This window comes from Silurus meridionalis, chromosome 8 (genome assembly GCF_014805685.1).
Source record: "Silurus meridionalis isolate SWU-2019-XX chromosome 8, ASM1480568v1, whole genome shotgun sequence".
In the NCBI taxonomy this organism is placed as follows: domain Eukaryota; kingdom Metazoa; phylum Chordata; class Actinopteri; order Siluriformes; family Siluridae; genus Silurus; species Silurus meridionalis.
In genome coordinates, this window is record NC_060891.1 from 29,665,918 (window position 1) to 29,683,503 (window position 17,586).

At 42.8% G+C, this 17,586-nt stretch overlaps 1 protein-coding gene across 2 annotated transcripts in view; it reads right to left on the reverse strand.

The window, feature by feature from the left end:
• kcnh1a (potassium voltage-gated channel, subfamily H (eag-related), member 1a) overlaps positions 1 to 17,586 on the reverse strand; it is a 107,026-nt gene that overhangs the window by 73,139 nt on the left and 16,301 nt on the right. For both annotated transcript variants that reach the window (XM_046855822.1, XM_046855823.1), the window contains exons 3-7: positions 16,834 to 16,940; positions 11,749 to 11,877; positions 5,643 to 5,761; positions 4,281 to 4,673; positions 2,412 to 2,841 (exon numbers count right to left, since the gene is read on the reverse strand). In XM_046855822.1, the coding sequence (XP_046711778.1) occupies positions 2,412 to 2,841; positions 4,281 to 4,673; positions 5,643 to 5,761; positions 11,749 to 11,877; positions 16,834 to 16,940 (1,178 nt within the window). The remainder of the gene's footprint in view (positions 1 to 2,411; positions 2,842 to 4,280; positions 4,674 to 5,642; positions 5,762 to 11,748; positions 11,878 to 16,833; positions 16,941 to 17,586) is intronic.

The window sequence follows — 17,586 nt, forward strand, 5'->3', positions numbered from 1 at the left end:
TACCAACTCCACCACAATCATCAAATTTGCTGACGACACTGTTGTGGTGGGCCTGATCTCCACCAATGAGGAGACGGCCTACCTACAGGAGGTTGAAAACCTGGAGAGAGATTTAGTCAGCCACCAATTGTGCAAGTTCTCCCACTTAAAAAGATGAGAGAGGCCTGTAATTTTCATCATAGGTACACTTTCACTATGAGAGACAAAATGTAAAAAAAAAATCCCGAAAATCACATTGTCTGATTTTTAAAGAATTTATTTGCAAATTATGGTGGAAAATCTGGTCACCTACAAAAAAGGAATTCTGGCTCTCACAGACCTGTATCTTCTTCTTTAAGAGGCTCCCCTGTTCTACACTTGTTACCTGTATTAATGGCACCTGTTTGATCTCGTTATCAGTATAAAAGACACCTGTCCACAACCTCAAACAGTCAGACTCAAAACTCCACTATGGCCAAGACCAAAGAGCTGTCAAAGGACACCAGAAACAAAATTGTAGAACCTGCACCAGGCTGGGAGACTGAATCTGCAATAGGTAAGCAGCTTGGTGTGAAGAAATCAACTGTGGGAGCAATTATTAGAAAATGGAAGACATACAAGACCACTGATAATCTCCCTCGATCTGGGGTGCCACGCAAGATCTCACCCCATGGGGTCAAAATGATCACAAGAACGTTCAGCAAAAATCCCAGAACCACACGGGGGGACCTAGTAAATTACCTGCAGAGAGCTGGGACCAAAGTAAGAAAGGCTACCATCAGTAACACACTACCAGACGTGTCCCCCTGCTTAAGCCAGTACATGTCCGGGCCTGTCTGAAGTTTGCTATAGAATGTTTGGATGATCCAGAAGAGAATTGGAGAATGTCATATGGTCAGATGAAACCAAAATAGAACTTTTTGGTAAAAACTCAACTTGTCATGTTTGGAGGAGAAATACTGCTGAGTTGCATCCAAGGAACACCATACCTACTGTGAAGAATGGGGTGGAAACATCATGCTTTTTTCTGCAAAGGGACATTGTTAAAAGTGCCATACAAATAAACATGAATTTAATTAAATTAAACTGCCTTGTCTGATATCATTTACACAACCACTGTATAGAGAATAGATCTGCTGTTTCATACTTAATCACAAACATATAAGCAATAAGTCACCACACACACTAGCAGCATGGTCAAAAAAAACGCACGGAAATCTGTACCAATATCATAACACCAAGACCACACAAAAACACCTGTGTGTATTTAAAGCTGTAATAATTATTTCTTCATGAACAAGGTAATAACCTTTGTGTCTACTAGGATTAAGGGGAAAAATCAACAATTCACTTCTTCTTTCTAAAAGCCTAACAGTAATAAAATATCCTATGTGAAGATCTTGAGCTTGTGGTCTAAACATGCAGAAATGAGCAAGTCCTTATTTCTCCTAAAACATTAGTAATTCAGAACAAGCAAATAGACTCAATCTGGAGTTCTTATCCTAGGTTTAAAGTTGCCCATTATCAAATCAAATCAAATTTTATTTGTCACATACACATACATACAGGGTATGACATGCAGTGAAATGCTTTTTTTGCTTTTTTTTTTTCATTATGATATACAGTGGTACCTTGACCTACAAGTGCATTAATGTACGAGTTGTCCGAGGTACGAGCGGTCACTCAGTAGATTTTTGCTTTGTTATGCGAGCACAAAATTGAGGTACGAGCTCGAGACACCGCTGCTAGATGGTGAAGCAAAGCCAGAAAGCGCAGACTGTGACAAAAATGAAGAAATAGTAAAAAATAAAAGTTTAGGGATACATAGTGTACAGTAGTGATAGTAAAAAATTAGTTTTCCCTCCGCCTCCACTTATCGATCCCCCCCCGCCCCCCTCCACCGGCGTTTTCGTTAGCTCAAATCGTCATCTCCACAGTAAATACACTGCATAAAATCTTATTATATCTTTACATACTCTATTATGTTTTTATAAAAGATTTGTTATTCAGAAATGTATTTTCCTAATTTAATAACATGAAACATAAAAACGGGGTGGCATTTTGAGGGTTGGAACGGATTAATGCCATTTTAAGTATTTTCAATGGGGAAAATTGATTTGATGTGCGTGCAAATTGAGATACAAGCTCGGCCACTGAACAAATTAAACTCGTAGGTCAAGGTACCACTGTATAAGAAAATGATGCAAAATGATATTCCATAGTCCTCATGGAAAATAGTTTCTCAGAACTACTTTCTTCTCATGTCTGATCATCAGGACCATGATGAAGGTCAGGAGTTTGCCACATTGTTATATAGTACTATATATACTGCGCAAAGATTCATTCAAGGATCATCATTATCATAATGACCATACATAGTATGTAGCCTGAATGCATCAAAAGTATGAAAATGCAAACCTCTTATTACTTACATCCAATCATCATCATAGCCACAGCAAAGATCTTCTCTCCATCAGTGGTGGGTGCGATGTTGCCAAAGCCGATGCTGGTCAGGCTGGTCATGGTGAAGTACAGAGAGGTGATGTAAACTGAGTCCTTGCTGGGGCCACCCTCCCACCTGCCCGTGCCTGTGGCATTAAAGCGGTATGGTGTCCCTGCTGTTTCTCCCAGCATGTACAGCCAACTGTCCTTCCGTGCCACGTTTGTCTCCTCATCAATTACTTCATAGTCCCCAATACTGTACCAAATACATGCGAGCCAGTGTGCAGCGAGACCAAACACACACACTAGCAGCATGAGTACCGCGGCGCCGTATTCGATATAATGATCCAGTTTACGTGCCACTCGACCCAGACGCAGCAGACGCACCACCTTTAGAGAACTGAACAAACTGCTGATGCCCTAAGCCACCAAAATAGACAAAAACAAAGATATAAAAAGTGAGGCAATGTAAAGAATAAAACCAAAAGAGCAGAATGTAAGCAAGAACGTGCAGCATTATTGAGAAATACAGAGAAACAAAGAGAGAAAGATTTGAGAGGGATATACTCTATAATGCATATATGAAATACAGCATGAGGTTGAGTTATCTATATCTATAGAAACACAGAAGGTGAGTAAGGAAAGATAAAAATATATAAAATATATATTGTAAACAATCCTTGTTTAATACTGTGTTTAACATTTGTAGGCCTTATAACCCTTCACAGATTGCTGAGCAGCAAAAACTGCTTCTCTGAGGTGATGCAGTCAATTCATTTTTATTTGTATTGCGTTTTTCACAGTGGACATTGAATTAAAGCAGCTTTACACAGATAAAGCGGTAATAAGGTTTTATGAAAGAATGTGCAGAACACCACCTGAGTGCTTCCAAACCAACAGGATTCTTTTTAAACACCCAACTACTTTTTAAAGATTGTGGAAGAATTTTCTTTTTTACTTATTTATTTTTCTCCCACTTGAATTCTAAATCTGGTTTACTGTTTTGAGGAAAAATTACTATTAATAGTATTAAACTTGTGGGGGTTTTTTTTGTTATCTGATGTTTGTTTGTAGATGTTGGTGAAGAACACGATTCTTTTTCCCCTAGAGTTAATGTCCTTCTGTTTATTCTTTTCTAGGCGCTGTGAGGTGTGTGTGTGTGTTTCTTGAAACAGAAATGCATTGTTTGTCCTTGTGTATATTGTCCATGTTTAAAAATACTTATGTTATAATATGTTCTTAACCCAACATTTTTTATTTATTATAAGCTGTTAGTGTGTGAAGTCCAACTGCTTGTAAAATGTGTGTGTGTAAAAATATCACCAGGCTGCAGACAGAGACAGAGAAACAATTGTTGAGTTCTAAAATGTCTCTCTTTCTGAAACTGCTCTAAGAACTCAGAAAGCTGAAAACTGTGAGTTTGATTTATCATAACTTGTTGATTAGCAAGCTAACTATAAAATACTGATCTACCAATTAGCAGAATGCTTAAAACAACAGAGAGGGGATTCTACCAATTTAAACACACAAATTATGTTTTAATAAACTTTACTGGGATTTTGAGGTCTAAAACATTTATTTTTTACATACAGATGTGATACACATATAGCCTAAAGGCAACATGATGAAACCCTGTACAGTAGAGACCGTAGGGCAAGAGCACCTACAAAAGCTATGGCCGGAAGCACAGGGGTTTATAGTTTAATATCAGAACAGTGAAGAAATGTAGACATCAAAATGAGCAGCAAGATACAAAACCAGTATCTTGCTGCTAGATAACCCTAACCCTTGTAGAACAGTTAACAGTTAAACAAGACAAGACTCACAGAGAATCTCCAGAGTGGAAAAAAGCAACTGACCTCATCAACATTCTCAAAGGCATTGATGACATCATAGGGGAGGCAGGACAGCAGATCAATGACAAACCACGTCTTCAGGTAATTCATGCGAATAAGCTTGGGGTCAGAAATGACCTCACCAGCAGGTCCAACAAATGTGGTGTGGAAGTTGAGGACGATGTCTACCAGGAAGATGACATCCACTACGCTATCAATCACCAGCCATGCTACATTGTTCTGCTTAGTCTTGAAGGAGACATTGTAGGGAACCATGATGGCTGTGTAGAAGGTGAGGATAAGGATCACCCAGTCCCATGTGGTCTTAAAGGTGCAGTAGTGTAGGATAATGTGTGGTGGCGTCTTCGGTGTCTCCTGTTTATACTGAGGCAAGATGTCAGAGCCAAGCTGCAGCACCTAGACATGTGGTAAAGGAAAACCTTTGCATAAATGGCAGGTGTACAGTAACTGAGATTCAGAATAACAGTATTTGACAGAGAAGTGCTATGCATTCCATAAAAAAAACAGAAGAAAACTATTTAATTGTGCTAAAGTGTAAACAAATAATGGTTTCATCTAATTCTTATCTTATTCTTATTCCAAAACACATGGTCATGAAACTGCATAGTACTAAACCACAAACTTCTTCAAAAAACAATTTAGAGGAGCCCAAAAAAAATTTATTAACACAAACCTGAGTTTTTGTGGAGTGTTATGCATTGAAAATTGGTTATGATCTTGGAAGTGCTTAGGGGTAAGAGAGAAGGACTAAGACTATAGATAGGCAAGAATATATATATATATATAAAGATGGGATCAGTGGACAGGATTTGGGATTCCTTGACTAGACACACAATTAGCTATGTGGCAAATTTTTCAGCAATCAGGGAGGAGATTGAAGGAGAAGGTGGATTAATAAGATGATAAAAAGTAAAGATTTTCATTGTAGATCTGAACGCAACAACGCAATGCCTCAAATAGGAAGATATTAAAGACAGAATTTATTACCGGTAGTTCACCTGCTGTTTATAACGGTAACCATTTACAATGTTTACACTTTCAAACACTCAATCTTTGAGAAATTGTGTTTATGGGAATCTTGGTCAGGTGAATGGACAGATGAATGAACACAGATACAAGCTCTTAGACGTAGTGATGCTGATGAAGGATGACTAATACACAAACAGTTAAAGCACATCTGTTCTGTGGAGTTCTTGTATGTTCTCTTTACTTTGTGTTCGTGTTCTCTTTACTTTGATTGATAAAGCAATGATTGAAAGTTTTAATTTATTTTGTGAAGAGTAACAGGTGGACCACTGTAAGTAACTTTACAACTACAAAATTACCCGCAATTCGTGATTAATGGAATTGATCAAAAATGGTCACCTCGGTCAGATGAGAGTGTTTATGAACATTTTCTCCTTTGTGGACAGTAGGCTGAAGCTGCTGCAGAACACCTCGACTGCTGGTCAGGGCTCTGGTAAGGCGTGCAAACTTTCCCCAACCTACACAAACACACACACACACACACATACAAATAGCACTGTTAGCACACTCAAACACACTCAACTACATGCATTTCAGAACAGTGTATAGGTATGGCATAAGTGTTTTACTATCATAAATTCACTGAGGATGCGTCCTAAATTACATCATTCACTATATACCCCTATACACACACTCACACACACAATATTAAAATCTCCTAAAGCAGCAGCACTTTATCAAAATTGATCAAGAGGTCTGAAAGAAAAGGTGTTGAAAAGGGGCCCTGGGGGTCTGTACACAGTGGTCAGAGCGAGAGATAGAAGGGGTTTACTTTGTATGTCTGAAAGTACAAATTTAAGAACGAGCACTTCAAATGATTTCAACTTGAATCCTAATCTTTGACTAACATTAATAAGAGCAATAATTGAAGTGCTCCTTAATCTGCTGTTTGTATGCAGGTTTGGCTTTGCAGAGTCCTCTGATCAAGAACAGAGTTGATGCAAGTGTTAATGTTAGTGACCGAGTGGCCTGTGCAGCAAATTCACTCCAGTCTGTATGTGAGAAATGCTGCTGCGTACACTTCGCACACCCAGGTTTCAGCACCATTCACACTTTTCATTATCGCAAAATGTTTACATGCCGTTTGTTGCTGATCTTCCGGGACTTGCTCTCTTTGCACAATATTCTGTCCAAATCCTTTGGTCACTGTTCAGTTTATTTTGATTGCTGCTATTGTTGAATTGCACAATTCTATTTACATTTTTCTGTTTACATTTTTCTGCTACTGTGCACCTTATTCTGTCACGACAGGTTTTACTGGCGGAGCTATTGCTGTTTTTATTTTTATATTTTGTTTATTGTGTATTGTCCTGCATTGTCCTGTGTTGTCTTGCACTGTCTTGTGTTGTCTTTTGCACTGTTTGCACCAGTTGCACACATGCACTTTATGTGGCGAGGATCTTAGTTCTTGGCCCTGTGTTCTTCTGTTCTGTGACTGTTGTTTTATGTTGTTTTATGTAGCACCTGGGTTCAGGAGGAACGTTGTTTCATTTCACTGTGTACTGCATCAGCTATATATGGTTGAAATGACAATAAAAGCTTCTTGACTTGACTTGACTTGACATCTGTCCTATTCAGCCAGTCCTGATTGCAGGTCTCACACGTTTGATGACTGGGAAGTGCTTGGGGAGCAGAAACAATGAGAGATGGTCCGATTGTCTGAAGTCTGTGTGTGTGGGGGGTGACCCTGTAAGCATCAGCCATACTTGTAGAAACATGATCCAGTGTTTTGTGTCCGCTAGTGAAACAGGACACCTGCTGTTGGAATCTTGGCAGAACAGATCTTAAATTGTTCTTTAATGGCTGTGCTAGCCATAGCATCCGAGGGAACATACACTGCTATCACATCAACACATGTGAGCTCACGTGGTAAATAAAATGGGTCTGCACTTATTCAAGATCAGCAGAGCAGTAAGAAGAAACAGCGAGACAGTGCACCTTGTTTTATTTACATAAATGCATAAGCCTCCTCCTCATTCTCTCTGTGTTTGCTTTCAAGGAGTGGAAGCACTTCCCTGAATGCAGCAAAGAAAAGAGTCCATTGTTGTCATGGCTGAGGTCCTTCACAATCTTCCTGGCTCTGGTCCGGCACTGCGTGCTTTAGATGTCATGCAGGAGCTTGGTGTGGATGGTACGTTTAGCTGACCACACAACCCTCTGGAGGGCTCACCTGTCCTGCATGGTGCTGTGAAGTGATGCTTCCTGTCAGAACGCTCTCAATGGTGCAAGTGTAAAAAGTCTTTGGCACCTGAGAGGGTAGTTTAAAGTCCCTTAGGCATCTCAGATGATACAGACACTGCCAGGCCTTCTTCACCAGGGTGTTGGTGTGACAGGACCATCACAGGTTCTGTGATATGAACACCTAGGTACCGGAAACTGTCCACTCTCTCCACTGGGGTTCCGTTGATGTTTAGCGGTTGGTATGACTGCTCCTGCTTCATGCTGAAGTTCACTATCAACTCCGGGTCTCCAGGTTTTTAATCTCCTGTAGGTAGGCCATGTCATCGTTGTTGGAGATCAGGCCCATCACAAAAGCACAAAAGTTTCGTCAGCAAACTTGATGATGGTGGTGGAGTTGGAAGTGGACACAGTGTATATGTGTACAGTGAGTACAGCAGGGAGTTCAGAAAACAACCCTGGGGCACTCCAGTGGTGAGGGTGAGTAAGGCATGTTTGCTCATCCATATGGCTTTTGTCCTGTCTGTCAGGAAGTTGGAGAGCCATTGACACGGTGGCAGGCTGAGTCTCAGTACCTCCAAATTAGAGGTGAGTGTGGAGGGAATTATGGTGTTGAATGCTGAACTGTAGTCCACAAACAGCATTTTTGCACAATTCCCTTTTCTGCAGTCCAGGTGGCTCATCGTAGTGTGGAGAAGATGAGCAAAAGCGTCCTCAGTAGAGCGGTTCTGCCCCGGTAGGCAAACTGTAGTGGATGCAGTGTGTCTGGTAGTGATGCAGTGATGAAGTCACTGACCAGTCTTTCAAATCACTTACATTTACATTTGCTGCATTTAGCAGACGCCTTTATCCAGAGCAACGTACAAAAGTGCTTTGAGTCTCTAGCAATGAATAAATCTACACTGGTATGCAAGATTACAAACTTAATATAATTATAACTCTTGGATTCTACAAAGCAAACTTGGAAAGTGCTAATTTAAGTGTTTCAGGAAGAGGTAGGTCTCCAGAAGATAGTCAGGGACTCCGCTGTACGGACATCTAGGGGAAGTTCATTCCACCACCTCGGTGCCAGAACAGAGAAGAGCCTTGAAGTATACTTATCTGTCATTCTGAGAGAAAGTGGTACCAGTCGAGCAGTGCTGGAGGATCTCAGACAGCGTGGTAAAGTGTGAGATGTGATTAGCTCTCTGAGGTAAGATGGGTCTGGTCCATTTTTGTCTTTGTAGGCAAGCATCAGTGTTTTGAAAATTAATACGTGCAGCTACTGGAAGCCAGTGAAGGGAGCTCAGCAGTGGGGTGGTGTGGGAGAACTTGGGCAGATTGAACTGCTTGGGCACTTCATCTCTACTGAGGTCAGGGCTACAGGGTGGAAGTCATTGAGGCAGGCTAGCTGGGGCTTCTTTGGGACAGGAAAAATGGTGGACTGTTTGAAGCATGAGGGTACAACAGTGTTCCAGGGAGAGGTTGAATATCTCAGCAAATACCGGTGCTAGTTGGTCAGCACAGGCTTGCGGAACCCGACCTATGATGCTATCTGGTCCTGCTGCCTTCCTGGTATTCACTCTCCTAAATGCCCTCCTCACGTCATGCTCCGAGATGGTGAACGTGTTTATCTCTCCGGCTCTCTCAGTGTGCATGCTGTTTGTGCCGCTAGCGCTGCTAGTGTGGTTAGCTGCAGCCTTGAACCAAGCGTAAAAGATGTCTAGCTCGTCTGCCAGAGAAGCGTCCGCATTCCCCATTCTAGAAGATGTTGTTCTATAGACTGTGATGTCCATGCCACAGGCTCCAAGAGTCACCATGTTGGAACTATGACTCTAGTTTCCTCAGGTAGCACCGCTTTGCTTCCTTCACCGCTCTGCGCACACTGCAGGATACAGCCGTGTACTCGTCCATGTCCCCGGTGGAGAGGCCCGTGTTTTAGGCAATGGAGCAGGATCCCAAAGCATTGCGGCTGGTTCTATCCACCCAGGGCTTCTGGTTGGGAAACGTTCTGATGGTGGTTTTCTGCACCATATTTACATTTACATTTACATTTGCGGCATTTAGCAGACGCCCTTATCCAGAGCGACGTACAAATGTGCTTTAAATCTCTAGTAGTGAATAAATCTACACTGGTACGCAAGAATACAAACTCAATATAAATATAACTCGAATTCTACAAACTTGAAAAGTGCTAATTTAGGTATTTCAGGAAGAGGTAGGTCTTCAGTCGTCGCTTAAAGAAAATCAGGGACTCTGCTGTACGGACATCTAGGGGAAGTTCATTCCACCACCTCGGTGCCAGAACAGAGAAGAGCCTTGAATTGTACTTACCTCTCATTCTGAGAGAAGGTGGTACCAGTCGAGCAGTGCTGGAGGATCTCAGACAGCGTGGTGCAGTGCGAGATGTGATGAGGTCACTGAGGTAAGATGGTGCTGGTCCATTTTGGCCTTGTAGGCAAGCATCAGTGTTTTGAATCTGATACGTGCAGCTACTGGAAGCCAGTGAAGGAGCGCAGCAGTGGGGTGGTGTGGGAAAACTTGGGCTGATTGAACACAAGTCGTGCAGCTGCGTTTTGGATCATTTGCAGTGGACGAATAGCGTTCAGGGGAGGACCTGCCAGCAGAGAGTTGCAGTAGTCCAGTCTTGAAATGACAAGAGACTGAACAAGCAACTGGGCAGCCTGTATGGACAGAAATGGTCGAATCCTTCGGATGTTATAGAGAAGAAATCGACAAGAACGAGCAACATTAGCGACATGTGGGAAAAAAGACAGTTCATTGTCCATAGTTACCCCAAGGTTACGAGCAGTGGCTGAAGGGGAGAGCAGAGAGTCATGAAGTGTTATTTGTAGATCTTGACCTGGAGATGCTAGTTTCCCAATGAACCCCACAACCGCTTTAGTAAACATGTTGATGTCATCAGAACTGTGTCTGAACATGTCCCAGTCTACGTCATCTGAAGCGTCTTGCAGAGTGGCCACCGATCAGTCGCCCACCACAATGAGTGCAGCGTCCCGATGCTGTGTTTGGTGTCTCATGTAAGTCCCATATTGCAGTGTCCGTTTCTGCTTTAGGTGGAATATAAACGGCACTGTCTATGACTGAGTTGAATTCCCGAGGTAGAGAGTAGTGCCAGCATTTGGTGTGCAGGAACGTGAATGGGAAACAATGCTCACGCTGTCGCACCAGTTGTTGTTTACCATCAGACACACATCACCTCCCCTTCCCTGACTCCAGTGTTCTGTCCATGCGGTAAACCGAGAAAAACTAGTCCGGTACCGCTGGGTTCAGCCATGTCTTGGTGTGTGCACATTCCCTCATCCTGTTCCTAATTTCCCTCACGGACGCTGGTACGGTTTGCATCCTTTGTTCATCCTCAGGATCTCGCTCGGCCAGCATGGGTCCGGGTTTAAAAATGGTGAAAGGTGAATTGAATTTACACCAATAGATATAAGATTGGCTCTGTCATATCTAATGATGACCATCTTGTTTAAATAGAATGGTATCTATGTAAATAAAAATAGAAAATAAAGAAAAAAAAGACAAAGCATAGCTGGAGCAGTCGCGACAGCAGCCGACCTCACCTGCGCAATCTTGTTCTTACCCATGCATGCTGCTTCTCTATCAGCCCTGACAATAGGGGCCCCTTAAGCTCCAGCACGCTGTTTGGATGCCAATGTTGAGGCAAGTTTCTGAGAAGACCATGATATTGCAGTCCGTAATCAGTCTCTGTGTGAGGGTCCAGATCCTGACCTAATTTTTCAGGGACTGAACATTAGCGAGAAAAATACTAGGACATACTGGTCAATGTAGGTTTAGCCTTAGCTTAGCCCAGAGTCCTTCGTATTTTTCTAGTCTCTTTTTGTGGTCTCTGCAACTGCGCCAGACAGTTTTGGGTAGGGATAAAGGGCTCACTGTGTTGCAGCTTCCTTATTAACTCCAGTGGTATCTGGTCAAAAAGTGAAAATTAAGTCCGAAACAGAGTTTGTGCAGAATATACAAATGTAAATGTCTGTCAAATGTTATACTTGCATAACCGAATAGCGCGAGCACACAGGAGAATAGTGCGTAAATAAGCACAAATACGGCAAATCTGGAGAGACGCTAAGCCTCGTGATGTGTATGCAAAAAATAAATAAATAAATAAATTATATACACATATATATATATATATATATATATATATATATATATATATATATATAATATCATGCACTACAATAAATACAGAATACATAAGGTGCAATATCATCACAAATATTCACACTTACAAGATCACACCCACCTTTATTTGAGTCGTCTTCAATTGGCTGTTTAAAAGCTGTGATGTCACTAAATGTGCAAAGGAAAAGTACCACTTCCTCCTGTTCATTCCGTATGGGAGCAATTTTCACAAAGAACCACACTGGTGTTCCTGTCTCACACACACACACACACACACACACAAACACACACACACACACACACACACACACACACACATCACAACAAGCAAATTTATAAAGTAACTAAATATTGTGAAATCAACATTTACAAACCAGATTCCAAAAAAGTTGGGACACTGTACAAATAAAAACAGAATGTGAATAAAAACAGAATGCAATGTTTCAAATCAATTGTTTAAACTGAGAAAATGTATAATTTTAAGGGAGAAATAAGTTGGAATTGCTATGAAATTTTTAATTTCATGGCATCGACACATCTAAAAAAGTTGGGACAAGGCCATGTTTACCACTGTGTGGAATCCCCTCTTCTTTTTATAACAGTCTGCAAATGTCTGGGGACTGAGGATACAAGTTGCTTAAGTTTAAGAATAGGAATGTTGTCCCATTCTTGTCTAATACAGGCTTCTAGTTGCTCAACTTTCTTAGGTCTTCTTTGTCGCATCTTCCTCTTTATGATGCACCAAATGTTTTCTATGGGTGAAAGATCTGGACTGCAGGCTGGCCATTTCCGTACCCGGATCCTTTTTCTACACAGCCATGATGTTGTAATTGATGCAGTATGTGGTCTGGCATTGTCATGTTGGGAAATGCAAGGTCTTCCCTGAAAGAGACGACGTCTAGATTGAGCATATGTTGTTCTAGAACTTGGATATACCTTTCAGCATTGATGGTGCCTTTCCAGATGTGTAAGCTGCCCATGCCACACACACTCATGCAACCTCCATACCATCAGAGATGCAGGCTTCTGAAATGAGCGCTGATAACAACTTGGGTTGTCATTATCCTCTTTAGTACGGATGACACAGCATCCCAGTTTTCCAAAAAGAACTTCAAATTTTGATATGTCTGACCACAGAACAGTTTTCCACTTTGCCACAGTCCATTTTAAATGAGCCTTGGCCCTGCGCTACTGGATCATGTTTAGATATGGCTTCTTTCTTTTTTCTTTTTTGGCCCATGTTGTGATTTCCATTAGAGTAGCATTCCTGTATGTGATGCAGTGCCGTCTAAGGGCCGGATGATCACGGGCAATCAGTATGGCTTTTCGGCCTTAACCCTTACGCACAGAGATTGTTCCAGATTCTCTGAATCTTTGGATGATATTATGCACTTTAGATGATGATAACTTCAAACTCTGGAGACACTGCCACTCTGAGAGGCTCTTTTTATACCCAATCATGTTGCCAATTAACCTAATAAGTTGCAAATTGATCCTCCAGCTGTTCCTTATATGTACATTTAACTTTTCCGGCCTCTAATTGCTACCTGTATGTATTTTTCAAATGTGTAGCTCTCATGAAATCCAAAATGAGCCAATATTTGGCATGACATTTCAAAATGTCTCACTTTCAATATTTGAGATTTTATCTATATTCTATTGTGAATAAAATATAAGTTTATGAGATTTGTAAATTATTGCATTCCTTTTTTATTCACAATTTGTACAGAGTCTTTTTTGGAATCGGGTTTGTAAATCCAACTCTAATTTGAGCAGTAATAGGTAATGTTCCAATTAGATTCTGCTAATTGAGCTTCATTGAAAGGCTTTGGAAATGCGCCCGAGTGTTCATGCGCTCAAATAATGTGTGTAATCAGTAACAAATTGGATGCTGGCCTTCATCGGCAGAGTAGAGCGTCGTGCCAGCTCATGAGGTTCGCAGATAGACCTTGCAGATGGTTTCAAGACGGGCTTGTCCCTATCTCCGACCTCACCTGCTTGTTCCAGCGCTCGCTCACAGGCTTTGTAACCACACCTTTCGACGGATTCTTTCCTCTGTGTTAAGCACATCCAGCTCTGTGATAGCGAAGTCGAGGAGCTTATGGAGGTTGTGACATGTGCCGTTGCCAAGCTCAATATTACTTGGTATATCAGCAGAAAGTGCCTCCATCCAGTAAATTGGATGAGCGCTTTCTGACACCCTCCGTGTTGGGGTGTCCCGTTCTTTCCCGAGCTGCACACCGTCTATGTCATGAGCTAAGCCTTTGTTTGCCGACCCCTGTACCCCTGGCTTGACAGTGTATTCTTATGTAATGGGGCGGAAAAAAAATGGGTATGCCATGGGTTGAAGAGTTGCTTGCCAGCTATCTCTCCCCCGGGATAGCCTTCTCCCTTAAGACCACGACACTACCCATGAAGCCCAGACGCAATACATCGGTTGTGGGTAAATCTTATGCTTTGGCAGGTCAAGCCGCTGTGTCCCTGCACACCACAACGGTGTTACAGGCGTATCAGGCTGACCTGCTGCATGAGCTGGTTCTGGTAGGTGCCCCGAGCGGTCATGTCCACACGCTCCGCCGCACTGCGGATGTGGCTCTCAGAGCCATCAAAGAGACCGCTAGGGCCATTGGCCAGACTATGGCTGCCCTGGTGTCTACAGAGAGGCACCTGTGGCTCACTCTGTCAGAAATGTCTGATAGTGACAGAGCCGTACTGCTGGATGCCATACAAACTTCTTCTGTCCTCTTTGGCGATTCCGTAAACGCAGTGGTCTATGGTCTAGAGGTTTTAGGAAAGTAAGAAACAGGCGGTGGCATTCCAGTGATACCTCCCATGCCACTCACATGGGGCTGCTCAACTTGCACTCCCCTTTAAGGGATCCTTTATGGCGCTCTGTGTTGAAGCCCTGTAAGGTGACAGATCTGAGGATTGTCATCTTTAACAAGAAGGCTTGAACAAAAAAGTCCTGACACAGAGTCCAGACGGGTCTCAGTGGGTTCTGCGCACAGTAGTGCGAGGTTACCCGATTCAGTTCAGATCTCCTCCACCCCGTTTCTACTGGATCCTTCCCACTTTGGGAAACCAGCAGGCTCTGGTCATGGAACAAGAAGTAAACACTCTCCTGAGGAAGAAGGCCATCAAGGTGGTCCCTCCATCAGAACAAAAGTCTGTGTTCTACAGCCGGGACTTCATAGTTCCCAAAAAGGACAGAGGGTTGCATCCTATCTTGGATCTACGTCAGCTGAACTGCTCATTCATGAGACTCAGGTTCAAGATGCTGACCCTCAAGCAGGTCATGTCTCAAATCAGATTCAAGGACTGGTTTGTAATAGTAGATCTAAAGGATGTGTACTTTCATGTATCCATCCTGCCTTCTCACAGGAACTTCCTGAGGTTCTCTTTTAGGGTTGAAGCTTACCAGTATCGGGTTCTTCCGTTTGGCCTTACCCTCTCGCCCTACACATTCTCAAAGGCCACCTTCTCAACCTATGGTTTCCCCTATGGTTGAGGTTTCAGAGCATCCGCATCCTCAACTACATCAACGATTGGCTGATTTTAGCTCAATAAGAGCACTTGCCGGATGTCGTTCTCACCCACATAAAGGTGTTGGGGGTTTCGACTGAACGCAGAGAAAAATGTGCTTTCTCCAGTATAGAGAATCATTAAGATCACCACATCAGAGATCACCACTTGCTGATCTGTATAAACACCACCACCGTGGTCTCCTGTATCAACCATCACCAAGTTCTGCGCTTGTGCCCCCTGTTCAGGATGGTGCACCAGATCCTCTTTTGGGCCCAGGGGAAGCTCCTCTCATTAAACAGCCCGGGTCGGTTGAACGAAACAGCAGACACCCTGTCGAGGCAGAAGTTGAGACCGGGGGACATTGGCGGCTCCACCCCAACATGGTGGAGCAAGTTTGGGAGAGATTCTGTAAAGCCCAGGTGTTAACATCTCAAAAACGTTGCACTGTCCCCTCTGGTTCTCACTTACTCCCCCAGCCCCAGGGGCTGGATGCCATGGCTCAGGCTTGGCAGAGGCTGTGACTCTGGCGCTGCTTTCGGGAGTTCTGGAGAGAGTTTGTGGGACGGAGTCTGCCGCCTTCTCCTGGTAGCTCCAAGGTGGCCGAGCAAACCATGGTTCGTGGACCTGATAGCTCTCCTTGAGGACCCTCCATGGAAAATTCCTCTGAGGAGGGATCTCCTCTCCCAGCTCGGGGGCACCATATTTCCCCCTCGACTCAAGTTGTGGAAGCTGTGGCCCCAGAGCTCCCTTCACAAGGATGTCGAATGCCGGCAGATGGTGTCTGATCTGGTGAGCACCATCAGCTTGACTCAGTGCTGGAGTTTCTCCAAGGACAGTTTGCCAAGGGGTTGGCTCCATCCACCCTGAAAGTCTACACGTCTGCCATTTTGGTGTATCACGCCCTTATAGCAGGGCAATCTCTGGGCAGAGACCCTCTTGTAACATGTTTTCTTCATGGCACCCGGAGGCGGAGGCCTTTGGTATGACCTACAGTTCCTGGGTGGGACCTGGGCATTGTTTTGCTGGGCTCTGTCTGAGCCCCCCTTCAAGCCTCTAGCTGAGGTATCTTGGAGTCACCTTTCCATCAAGACCATGTTTTTGTTGGCTATTTGATCTATAAAGAGAGTACGATACATGCAGGCCCTTTTTGTGTCCCCTTCCTCCCTGGAGTTCACTCCAGGTATGGCCAGTTTCGTCCTAGCTGTGCTTATACACACTAGGGACTGGTCAGTCTGGCATGACTGCACACTCGTTCCCAAAGCATTTTGACACAGCTCGAGTTCCAGCGCTGCCTTTTCCTTTACAGAAGCTGACACCGGCTTTACTCCATGTGCATTTATACTTCCTGGTCGTGATGCCACCCCACCGGTGATGGCCAGCATCCAATTTTTGACTAATCACACACATTATTTCAGAGCGTTTCGATTCCCAAAGCGTTTCAACGCAGTGTCTCGTTCCCTCAGGGAACTAGGGTTACATACATTACCTAGAGATGTTATTTATAGTGTTCTCATGGTGGAGTTAATAAAAGAATAATTATTATGTTCATTCCATGTGCCATGAAAGTTTTCATTGTGAGCAAACATGTTATAATTTCTTGACTCATGCATTTTAATGATTGCACAATCGCATTGTCTGTGTGTGTGTGTGTGTGTGTGTGTGTGTGTGTGTTGGTACTCACTATTTTTTTTGTACATTAGGACTTCAAATGAGGCCATCTCGTAGTTCTCAAATGTAAGTCGCACCTTTTCCATTGTTTCCCTGTCTGTGAGCTCACCGTACATAAAACTGGCAATAAAACAAAAACCTGTGAATTTACTGAATATGCTGATTAGCTTGCATATATTTAAAGTAGTGGTGCATTATGCACACATACACACACAGCTTTGTTTGAGCACACTGCCTTTGTTGCCTTCTGCTTGTCCCTTTTAGTTCTGCTTCTTGTCTTTCCTTGTCCTTACTTACACTCTGATCACAGTGTACAGTGTCTTACCGTTTGTTTAGTCCGGCTCCGCCACCCACTCACGAACCACTGCTACAGTTTCCTTCTGCTCTAATGATTTTCTTTTAGTGTTGTGCAATAAATAAAACTAAATTGGGTCTCTTTTTTAACCAATATTTTATTATTGTGTCTCTGTTTCAACAACCCTAAGTCCAAAAAAGTTCTGACACTGTGTAAAATGTAAATAAAAACAGAATGCAATGTCTCATATATCCATAATCTACTCCCAATAAAAAAATAAAAATAAAAAAAAAACATATCAAATGTTTAAACTCACTTATATATAGCATTTGTAAGGAAAAATAAGGTGATTTTGAATTTGATATCTGCAACACATTTCAAAAAAGTTTGGGACAGGGCCATGTTTCCCATTGTGTAGCATCATATCTGTCTGTATATATTTGAGAACTGAGGAGACCAGTTGCTGAAGTG